The sequence below is a fragment of the Nanorana parkeri genome, unplaced genomic scaffold (genome assembly GCF_000935625.1).
Source record: "Nanorana parkeri isolate BGI_ZX_2015 unplaced genomic scaffold, ASM93562v1 scaffold131, whole genome shotgun sequence".
In the NCBI taxonomy this organism is placed as follows: domain Eukaryota; kingdom Metazoa; phylum Chordata; class Amphibia; order Anura; family Dicroglossidae; genus Nanorana; species Nanorana parkeri.
The window spans coordinates 1,901,373-1,913,189 of NW_017306399.1; the positions used below are offsets into that span (position 1 = coordinate 1,901,373).

Below are 11,817 nucleotides of genomic sequence, written 5' to 3' on the forward strand. Positions count from 1 at the left end.
GCATCTTCCAATAACCACCAATGTAAGGTGGTCTTTCTCCCACTGACCACCAGTTTTAAAGGGTTATTAAACCCTCATGTGTGTAACCACCTTACATTGGTGTTTATTGGAAGATGCGCCTCGGGTGGGAGAAGGGCCCCTATTACGATTGCATAGCTCCCAGCTGTCCTTCATTTAAAGGGAATGTCCCTCATTTGGAACAAAGCAATGTAGAGAAGAGTCACCGGCACACCAACTGTGATATAACTTCGTCCTTTATTGACGCAAGTCAATCATACTGCAAAGCAAACAACCTTTCGGGGGCCGCAAAGGGCCCCATCATCAGGCAAACATTGGTTGTCAGTGAGAAGAATATCCTCTTCACATATAGCTAAAAAGTGATTGGTATTAGTGGTGGCTCATCTTTCCAGGAATCCCCCTAGCATACTCTGACGGAATGCTAGAGTTCAATGGAACCCTGGTTGAGAGAGAGTGCTCTAAATTGTAGGTTTAACAGGTCATTGGGTGTAATTGTATTTGCTCCCTGGAGAGATATACGCTCGATCTTATAGTACTTTTAATACCATCTGCGTAGAAGTATGCAGATTTGGAGGAAAACCAGCTATCAACTTCAGTAATGACTGCCTCATCATTGTGGAAACGTCTTCCCCGTAAATGTTTCTTCAGATTTGAAAACAAGAAGAAGTCCGAAGGTGCCCGGTCAGGTGAGTAAGGTGGATGGGGCAGAGATTCATAGCCCAATCGCTGACATCTCTTCATGGATTATTTGGGCAGATTTCCCTTGAAGCTGGAGGAACCTAATCAAGGCTCGGTATTCAACTTTGTTCGGCATGACACCTACTCCATTTCTCTTGCCTCTAACTATAATTCACCACCTACAAAAACAAAAATTGTCATGCATATTACTAAGATATCCACCTATAAACCTGCAAAATGTCAGTTCCCTAGCACATTTAGATCATGGTGAGGGTAAGAACTTATTGGCCTCCCCTCGTAGAAGAATTTACTAAAGATTATCATATGGTGTCTGTCTGGTGTACTTACCATAATAAGGAGTGTTACTGTCTTGGAAGCATTTGGTAAGTCCGGTTCGGCAAAGGCAAATATTCGGCTCTCTTGCTTTCCTTTGCATGGACTTCCACAAAGTTACTTGATGTAGTTTTAGAATTGGTGGGTCATTGTTGACCATTCATGTTGATCCAGGTGCAACTCTATATATATATATATATATATATTGTGTGTGGGAAGTTTTAGAGGATTTCTGAAACTCTCTCAAGGGTCAAACAAGCGTTTGGTGAGTGCCTGTCATTTTAGCAAGGTTTCTATCCATTCCATTTTAAAGAGCGCCTGGAATTTTTCCAAAAAATGTTATAGGCTGTGGATCAAATCCAAGTTTGCAAGGTGGTCTTCCTGCCTTATGCTAAGATGAAGGCTTTGACCTCCAATCATATGTCCTATAGCACTGAAGAGCATCTGCATTTACAGTTTTCTCTTAGTCCCCCCCCCTGCAAAGTCCCACAATACCTGTTGATCCAAGAATCTAGTAACAGAACGATTATCATATGGGGTTATTCGAATGTACTTCCCATAAGGAGTGTTACTGTCTTGGAAACGATCGGGAAGTGGGTTTCGGATGGACATGGTGAAGTTTTAGAGTGGTGGGTTATTGTTGACCATTCGTGTTAGGCACCAAGGTGTAAAGAAGGTGTCAGAAATGGAGGAAGATGAGGAGTACATGGCAGCAACGGCAATGGAACCACAATGGAAAGCGAAAGCCTCACATCGCTGGAAGAAGGAACACTAGAAGGCAAGTCTGACATAATGTGCCAGTAGGATGTGTAGAAGCTCTAGAGCAGTGGTTCTCAACCTGTGGGTCGGGACCCCTTCGGGGGTCGAATGACGATTTGCCAGGGGTCGCCCGGGAGTCTCCTGCTATTAGATAGCGGCTCCCGGGCGCCTAGGAGAGAAACACTTTCTCCAGAGCAGAGTAAACCTTTGTCTGACATTGGGGGCCGTAGGCCGCCGTAAGTCAGAAAAAAACTAAAAAACTTGCAATAGCCAATAGCAAACTAGCTATTGCACCCGCCCTCTGCTGCTGCCAATCAGCAGAGGGGGACCTGAAGTTCTCCATCAGGTCCCCACTACTGATTGACAGCAGCAGAGGGCGGGTGCAAAAGCTAGTTTGCTATTGGCTATTGCAAAGTGAAATAGCCAATAGGAATCTAGCTATTCATTCCTAGGGTTTTTTTTTTTGTTTTTTTATTCTGACGGCGTACACCAGTGGTTCTCAACCTGTGGGTCGCTGTGTGATTTCTACTGTGCTAGGTGAGAGTCCTCCTCAGCCCTCTCCTAGCGCAGCAGTGTCAGTTCTCCCGCCAGATGTCGCTGCAGCAGCCGCATCATTCCTACATTTTACCGTTGGGGGTCACCACAACTTGGCAAATGTTACCAAGGGGTCCCGGCCCTAGAAAGGTTGAGAACCACTGCTTTAGAGCTTTCTACAGAGTTACAATGTTGCAGTCTGATCACTGGGGGAGAGGAGAATGAGCACATGCTTCCTCCTACCTGCAGCAGACTCAGCTTAGGCAAAGTCAATGGACTGGAGCATAAAAAAAAAATGTCATGATAAAAGGTGGGGAAAATGATGCTGTTGCTGTATATTGTGACATGGAATGTATTCATACAGACTTGTAAAATTACTGGAAGATCCACCTTGAGCAGCCTGCTACAATCCCAGAGTGGAAACACAAACAATTCAGAAAACAAGAATAATGGAACAATAGAGAACTGTTCCCATTAGTAAAAAAGCAAGTTCAACCCTTACACTCCCACCTCCAACATCGCCCGCTCTTCCCTTGCATGCGTCGGTCGCTCTGGGGAGGTTATACGTTTACACACTATAAACAATATTTATGTCCAATGTTTTAGAGAGAACCATCCTAAGAGGATTATAAATCTTCCTGCAAATCACAAGCATTTCATCTTTACAATATATCTTTTTCTTGTTATTTTGGATGGAAAGTTACTTTTTGCTTTCCCCCCGCCAACGCAGGTTTTTCAGGCCGCGGAGCTGTAAATTAACTATTGTTGTAGCTGAAATTGACAAACTCTTGGATCTTGGGAGTGGAAAGGAAAACAAAATTGGGAATATATGAATTATTGCCCAATCATACTGCTGGTGGGATTTTGGCATGGCGTAATACAAAAGCTCGTATTGTACTTCCCGGATTAATACTCGCTGGATGTGGGAGCGTTCCTGTAAAAATGATAAACGGCTTTAATGTAAATCTATAGGAGTAATGAACACCGAAGAATGGTGTAAATCATTATAAAGCAAATGCTATAACTTAATTTCTCTTGAAGGAGAACATATTGTCAGAAATGCAACAGCATATTCTGATATGTACTGAGCTGTAGATGGCGCTGTGGTGCAATGTTAGTTTTCTATATGCGTGGTTATATATGACACACAGGCACCTTTTTTTATTGGAAATGCAAAAGCATATACTGACATGTACTGATTGTATTACTGATTGCAATATGTCTTTAGAGCTGTAGATTTCAGTATAGTGCAATGTTAGTCTCTCTATGTGCATGCTTATCTATAATACACAGGAATATGTATGTTTCCTGCACAATGCTGTATTCAGATATAATGTCCTTCTAAGCAAGTAAAACTTAATTCAGCATTCCTCTAGATCTCAGTGCTTTATATAAACACATAACCCACACATATCAAGCTATGTTGGCGGTCTTCTTGGGATGGTGAAATAAAAAGTAATAGATGGGCTGAAATACATGTATTTTCTGGGGAAAATGCTGCTACAGGCTCCTCCCGCTTTGGTCACATGGATTGTAGTAGTGGTAAGAATACAGTGACTGAGCCACTACTTTAGTATTGATCACAGATATTTCATTAGGAATGTGGCAATTAAAGCCCATCTGTGGGCAAACAAAAAAGTACCTTTCCAGTGGGGCTGCCCCCACAGTGCCCAATTCCAGATTTCCTCTCCCCCACTCCTCCCTCCCCCCATTTTTAAAAATCAACCAGCATTGGACAACAGAGGAGGACATGTAGGCCAGCTCTGGAGTATGGAGCAGGTGGGTACTGCTTAGGAAACAATTTTTTTTATATAGGTGAAAATTTTGGTGGGAGGGGCACAATTTTTTTAAAAAATTATGCGAAAATTGAAATCTACTTGAATCCTCTGCTTGAATTGTGTTGGTGATTGATACATAATAACACAATCCTAAGACATGTATAGGCCAAGTACAATGGGTATTTTTAAATCTTGAATTTAATCTTAGCTCATGGAAAGCTTAATATTTGCTGGGCACCTAGCATGCTTCAGAGGACATTTACCAAGATCCGCTCAGCAGTCTCTGAGAGCTTGGCAAGTGCTACTTAAATGCTTCTTTAAATTGTTTCTGTCATATCACTCATTAAAGTATAAGAATACAACAGGAGCATCCAGCCAAAAACATGAGAGTCCAAAGTGCTCTTTCATGGTTCGTTATTAGGATAATATAAAACAGCCAACTAGTTTTTGGGGGCTAGAAACCCCTCCCCCCCTTCATCAGGGCTTAAAGGAGAACTATGGGGTCAGGGCTTTTCCCCCATAGTTCTCCTAAGGGTCATGGGAGGACACAAACTAGCGTCCTCCCGTCACCCTAGGCTCAGTATATAGTGAGCTACAGCTCGCGGTATACTGAGACCGTCGCAGCCGGGACGGATCCCGACATTACTGTCAAGACCCACCTAGCTGCGTGATTGACAGCTGGCTCTGCCTATCTAGAGGCAGAGCCAGCTGTACCCGCCCCTCCACCGTCCATTCCGCCAGTCAGTGGAGGAGGGGAATCCCTGCAGGGAGCCATGAGTGACAGTCACAGCTCTCTGCAGGGAGATGATCGGGAAGTGAGCGAGCAACGGTTTGTGTTCGCTCACTTCCTGATCTATTGAGCCGACATGTGACAGTTTCATTGTCACACGTCGGCTCGAACTATGAGACTGAGTGAAAATTCCTCACCTCATATGCACAATGCACTTTAACAGACTGATCTGTGTGACCGTGTATATAAATGATTAAAAGCGATCAGTGAAGGACGGTGCCAACACTTGTGCCGGCAGTGCCAAAACTTTTGGCTTGATGCTCCTCTTATATTCTTATGCTTTCAGTGGCTTCCTTGGTACCCATTGGAGGAGATCTTTGCTTGATGTAAGCAGCCTAACTAGCGCCAATGTGCTCACCGAATGACTATATTCTCTTAATGACTCCAAATGAATAAGTGTTGAAGTCCCAGCGCCTCTCAGATATGTCTTGTGGAATGTTGCTCATTCAAGGCAGAGTAACTGGTTTTCTTGATAGCCCCCCCCCCACAGCTGATACATATCTTCCCCACTGCTCCTTTTGCCTGCCAGAGCCCTGAGTCTAATTCCTGTGTAAGCTCTGCCTTAGTATCTGTTGGAGCTTACACATGGTTGTTGACTTTCCTCCCCCCGTGTGGGTTTTCAAAGCAGGTGATGGGTTGTTCAAGGATGAGCATTTCATCATTAAAGGAAATGGAGAGGGGCACATGACCTTCCATTCCCAGAATCACTGGATATTTCCAAGGTATAAGGGGGTATAGAGGGTGTTTTTCCTATTACTTTGCACAATGAAACTAATTTTGAAGGCAACTGTTAGGTCTCCCATTAAGGTTTGCACTCACTGGCGCCAGATGGGAGCTGAAGGACTCATAAAGATCTACATGAAAGCTGCATGTTACTTTTCAAATGGTTGCTGCAGGTGATGGTCTAAAGCTAAGCTTTAAAAATGTCCACGCGAAAAGATTAGCCGTATAGAACGTAATATAAAGAAACTAAGGACTTTCCCATGGACTGGGCTCTGGAAATCTGGTAGAGATGGCCACTGCAATTGTCTAATTGATACATTTACAGGTGAAACTCGAATAATTAGAATATCGTGCAAAGTTCATTTATTTCACTAATGCAACTTAAAAGGTGAAACTAATATATGAGAGAGACTCATTACATGCAAAGCAAGATAATTCAAGCCGTGATTTGTCATAATTGTGATGATTATGGCTTACAGCTCATGAAAACCCCAAGAACCCCAAATCCACAACCTCAAAAAAGTAGATTATTACATGCAATCAATAAAACAAGGATTGTACATAGAACAATATCGGACCTCTGAAAAGTACAAGCATGCATATGTACTCAGTACTTGGTTTGGGCCCCTTTTGCAGCACTTACTGCAATTACTTTTGCACGATATTCTAATTATTCGAGTTTCACCTGTACATTCCTCAACATGGACCTCCAAAGATTGAATGGAGTTCATAGCTATAGCTGTGTTTATATTATTGAACATTTGGTGTGTCCCTTTGTTCCCCCCTCCTGTTTGCTCTTCGTTAGGCCAGTCCCTAATAGTTTCTGTACAGAAATGAAGCTCCTCTAAGGTTTCACTTTATCTCTGTAGAGTAAGAGGAATGATGAATGGAGTTTCCTGAATGAAAACCACATTCACTGTTAGAATTTTGTTCGTTTGAGAAAAAATTTCCATCCTGGTCCTTTGATTGCTTTCATCACTGTGGTCAAAAATGATCATCAGCTTGACCCCATTAACTATTAGAAAATTGACCAAATGTCAATTGTTCTTCAATTCTAACCATGTATAGCCAGGGCTTAAAAATTTGGTTGAGAGTTTGGTTGGCATACCTTAAAAGTACCTGTTTTGGCATTAAATCGGTGGGTAAAGTTCACCCTGAAGAGTGAAACTGCATGTGGATCTTGCCAGGTCTGCAAGTGCCATACTGTCCATGCAGACTGGGTCTCAGAACGTATTATATTGCACATATATCGACCTTTGGCAGGAACTGTGATAGGACTACAGAACATCTCCCCCTCTCATTACCGTAACATAAGCAGAGCACAGAGGTGAACTGGGCAGGACTGATAAAACACTGCTTGAGATAACAGTGAAGAGTGCACAGGACACAGGACAGAACTGGGTTTCTGGCAGGATCAACCTATATTTTTTTGCATTTGTGTATCAGATATAACAAATGCTTGCAATGGTTTATTTATTAGACCAAAAGGGAGCAAATAAGAGAGGTTCCTAGTCGGGGTTCACACACACATGAAATTGGCTTTGGTGAAGAAGTAGTTACCCTGTCTAGTTTTCCTTTAATAGATTATATGGTAATGGTATGGATTCCCTGCGCTATTTTTGTGCTCTGCGGGATCTGGGGCACAGAGTGTAGCTGGCACGAGCTCCCGATTGAATGGCAGCCGCTGTACGGTTCTGGCCGTGGAAAGAACAACGCGGGCCAAGCTCACTCGCTTCGCTGCCGAGCGCGAGGGAGCTAAGGAAGGACTGCGCCTCCAGTCCACTCGCTTCACACGCAGCGCCGTGCCAAGGGCTTAAGTTGGTGCAGATGTCTTGGATGAGGTTAAGGTACATACAGGGAGGAAAATGTACTTAACAAAGTGGTACTGGACGGCGATCAGCGCCTTAACCCTTTAGCCGGATCCGGACAGGGGGAGGGGGCAGGTACAGCTGGCTCTGCCTCCAGATAGGCAGAGCCAGCTGTCAGTCACGCAGCTGGGCAGATCCCGGCACAATTGTCGGGATCCGCTTCAGCTGCGGCATCTCAGTATACCGCGAGCTGTAGCTGGTGGTATACTGAGCCTAGGGTGACGGGAGGACGCTAGTTTGTGTCCTCCCGTTACCCTAAGGAGAACTATGGGGAAAAGCCTTAACTGACAGCCATTTTGGTGTCACCCCTTCTGAAAAGTCATGGACTGAGAGCCCGACAGTTGCAGGAGAGAGGAGGGGACCGGGCAGCATACCTTATCCCGCCAGGTGAACGTCCCCTCTTCTTCCTGCAGGCGTCCATCACCAAGATTCCTGTGCAATCTGAACCCCATTTCCATCCAATATTAGACATGAAGGGTGACACTAGGGTCACTGTCTTCTGTATACACAGTGTAGCGCTCACCCCTGAAGGAGTCGCTGGATTCATCGGGTTCACTAGTCTGTCTAGCTAGGGGTATGATCTTCAGCCGTCCCATTAGCACCGCTCTCTTCTAATGCCCACCGAGCTGACGTCCACTCCAGTAATGCAATGCGGGATAACTTTTATTAAAGATCTTCACTCTGGGGAGAGAGGGTTTAGGAATCCCAGGCATCCAGGGTGTGACACACATAAACTGCAGACTCACCAGGCCTCTTAAGCATCTCAGTGTAGATATACTTGTGGTACAGTGAATGATAATTGGAGTAACAGATGAACAGAGATAAGAGATGAGCTCATCAGTCTTCTGCTTCTCCTTTCACTGTCCAGTCACAGGCTGGAGGAGCGTAGAGATGAGCTCATCAGTCTTCTGCTTCTCCTTTTACTGTCCAGTCACAGGCTGGGGTAGTACAGAGATGAGCTAATCAGTCTTCTGCTTCTCCTTTCACTGTCCAGTCATAGGCTGGGGAAGGCATAGAGATGAGCTCATCAGTCTTCTGCTTCTCCTTTCACTATCCAGTCACAGGCTGGGGAAGCATGAAGATGAGCTCATCTGTCTTCTTCTTCTCCTTTCACTGTCCAGTCACAGGCTGGGGGAGTGGCAAAGAGATAAGCTCATCAGTCTTCTGCTTCTCTTTTCACTGTCCAGTCACAGGCTAGGGGAGGGACAAGACCTGTAGATGCAGAAGAGAGAAATTACCTATCCAGCCAGACAGGGCAGTGCTGTGCAAATGTCAGCACTGGATGGAACACAAATCCTTTTATAATGGCTCCTTTATACATATCCTATCTGTGTATTTGGAGTTCAGCTTTGGAAACGAAGCCGTAATCCCCTCTTTCAGCAGAATTACGGGATGCTTCTAATTCCGTCCATGTTCGGTCCAGCTCCTTTGATGAAGCCATCTTCTCTCGGCTTTATCATAATACTTTCTGATGACAGCGAATGAAAGAATCTGGGGAGATTTCTCCCGTTTTTACAACCGGCGTCCGGGCCAAGCCGAAAGTATTCATTTCCTAAGGAATAGCAGCAGATCCACATGAAAGGACACACGTTGTAGCTGCAGATGAACAATGCTCAGATCTGCCAGGGGAGAGAAAATTGTTTTTGTCTAACGAGCTCGCGGAATGCTTCTGTTTTTACGACCCCTTTGATGTCGGCGTCATATCTAGTGATTGACCCAATGCCTTCGCCTTGGCAGGAACCAGGAATGCCATTAAACAGACAGCTTCTTACATGGGGTTTAGGAAGGATTTTTTATTTTTTCATTCTGCACCTTTTTTCCCACCACATGGCAAAAATGTACGAAGAATCGTTTGGATTAATGAAACAAAGTGTTCATCGTGTAAAAGTGTTGTTACTATCTGTAGCAACAAACCTGGATGTTTCCTTTCTTGCATATAAAAGAAATGAGGGAAACAAAATGCATTGTTCTTTAGATACTGATCATTCTCTGTCATTGTCTCATCTCTTCTCCTCGGTTTTATAAACAATTTGCAGAGCCATTCGCCCTGCGAATCTCTGTGAATGTTTATTCTGTGCGTAGAGAGGCAAAAACAAATGTTCTTAGAATATTTTCTTTTCAAGTTGAATATAATGTAATACAGCACTATGGCCACTGGATGGAGCTGAGGAGCAAAGGAACTAAACGCTTATTTACTGTGCTCCTCAGCGCCATCTAGTGGCCATAAATACTTATTTCATATACCCCACAGGTGCCTCTAGAGCAGCATTTCTCAACCATTTTTCAGTCAGGGCACCCTTTAAAAGTATGCAAAATCTCAAGGCACCCCAGTCTAAAATAAAAAAAGGTGCAGCCCCTCCAAAATTCATACCGAATCCTTATCCAAGAAAGGGGTCTGGTATGGATTTTAAAGGGGGAACTCCATGAGAAAACACCAAAAAATAGGGTTTTCCCTTCATATCAGAGTCCCCTCTTAATATCAGGAGCGCCCCTTCACATCATAGTCCCCCCTTTTACAACATTATTCTCCCTTTTGCAACATCAGAACCCCCTTTACATCGGGAGCCACCGTAAAGTCAGAGTTCTCTTTTTCACAAAAAAGTAACTCCTTCAAATCAGAGTCCTCATTCCCCCCTGCACATCAGAGGATGCATCTGAGAGGTCAGGACTACATCACCAGTGCCTCACTCAACCAGACTAAGGCTACATCACCAGTGCCTCATTCAGCTAGGCCAGGGTAACATCACCAGAGCCTCATTTAACCAGGCCAGGGCTACATCACCAGAGCCTCACTCAACCAAGCCAGGGCTACATCACCAGTGCCTCATTCAATCAGGCCAGGGCTACATCACCAGTGCCTCATTCAATCAGGCCAGGGCTACATCACCAGTGCCTCATTCAACCAGGCCAGGGCTACATCACCAGTGCCTCACTCAACCAGGCCAGGGCTACATCACCAGAGCCTTACTCAACCAGGCCAGGGCTACATCACCAGAGCCTCACTCAACCAGGCCAGGGCTACATCACCAGAGCCTCACTCAACCAGGCCAGGGCTACATCACCAGTGCCTCATTCAACCAGGCCAGGGCTACATCACCAGAGCCTCACTCAACCAGGCCAGGGCTACATCACCAGTGCCTCACTCAACCAGGAAGTGGAAAACCAGTAATTGCAAGTAAAAGCAAAAAAATGTTTAACTGATGAAGGAAAGTTGATTTCATATCAGTAGAGCTGCATGATGGTTAGATTTTTAGTGAAAGGGGGTAGAGGTCCACTTTAAGCAGTGATTTGCTAAAATCCTTATAAGAATATCGAGCTGACATGGAAAAATTAATTTTTTTCCTCGACAAACATTTGAAGTTCTGCGGCTGATTTTGCCACTTTTAATATCTTTATTGATGGTATTAATGAGTTTTTGTGTCTCTCTGGCAGATATTTATTTAACGCTGGATGAACCGATGAACAACATCACCACGTCTTTGGGCCAGACCGCTGAGATGCATTGTAAGGTTTCGGGGAACCCGTCTCCGACCATACGGTGGTTGAAAAATGACGCCCCCGTCGTCCAAGAGCCGCGTCGGATATCGTTTCGGATGACCAATTACGGTTCAAGGCTGCGGATACGGAACCTCGACACCACGGACACCGGGTACTTCCAGTGTGTGGCCACCAACGGACGGAAAACCGTCTCTACAACGGGGGTGCTCTTTGTGAAATTTGGTGAGTTTGATAATCATTGAAAGGAACTTTGTCACCTTTAATAAAAAAATACTCTGCAAAGGAAGACGTCTTGTACTTACCTGTCCTCCCTCCCATTGCTAGGATCTTCGATCTCTTACAGAGCAAAGCCAGCTGAGGATTCTTCACATCCAACACACTTCTGAGAATGATGGGTGCCTGCGTCCCCTGCTGTGTGATGTGGCTCCTTCCCCCGGCCCGCAACGTCTCTACAGCACACAGCAGTCACATAGGGGTTGCGGAGACGGATAGAACGACAGCGCGCAGCAGGGTGGCAGACCTCTGACACAGCTGGGAGTATGTTGGAATTGAAGAGTCTTCAGCTGGCATTGTTCTGATTGAGAGCAAAGATTTCACAAACAGGCAGCAGCACTCGTCCTCAGTACTCCTCCCAAGAGCCCTCACCCCAGAGGAAAGCAAGAGTTAGGAAAATATTATAATGCCTGAATGGGTGGATGTCAGTCTGGAGAAGTAGATGTTCCAAGGCTGGCTGTATTTGCATGCAGTCCAACCTAGGTAATGTCCAGGGGCGTCCCGAGACTGGGTGACACCCGAAGCGGTAACCGAGTGTCACCCCGCCGGGACGTCACTGCGCATG

At 45.0% G+C, this 11,817-nt stretch overlaps 1 protein-coding gene across 1 annotated transcript in view; it reads left to right on the forward strand.

Moving 5' to 3' along the window:
• The window catches only part of ROR1 (receptor tyrosine kinase like orphan receptor 1), a 194,651-nt gene that overhangs the window by 144,504 nt on the left and 38,330 nt on the right, over positions 1–11,817 (forward strand). The window contains exon 3 of the mRNA XM_018553870.1: positions 10,914–11,201. Coding sequence (XP_018409372.1) covers positions 10,914–11,201 — 288 coding nt within the window. The remainder of the gene's footprint in view (positions 1–10,913; positions 11,202–11,817) is intronic.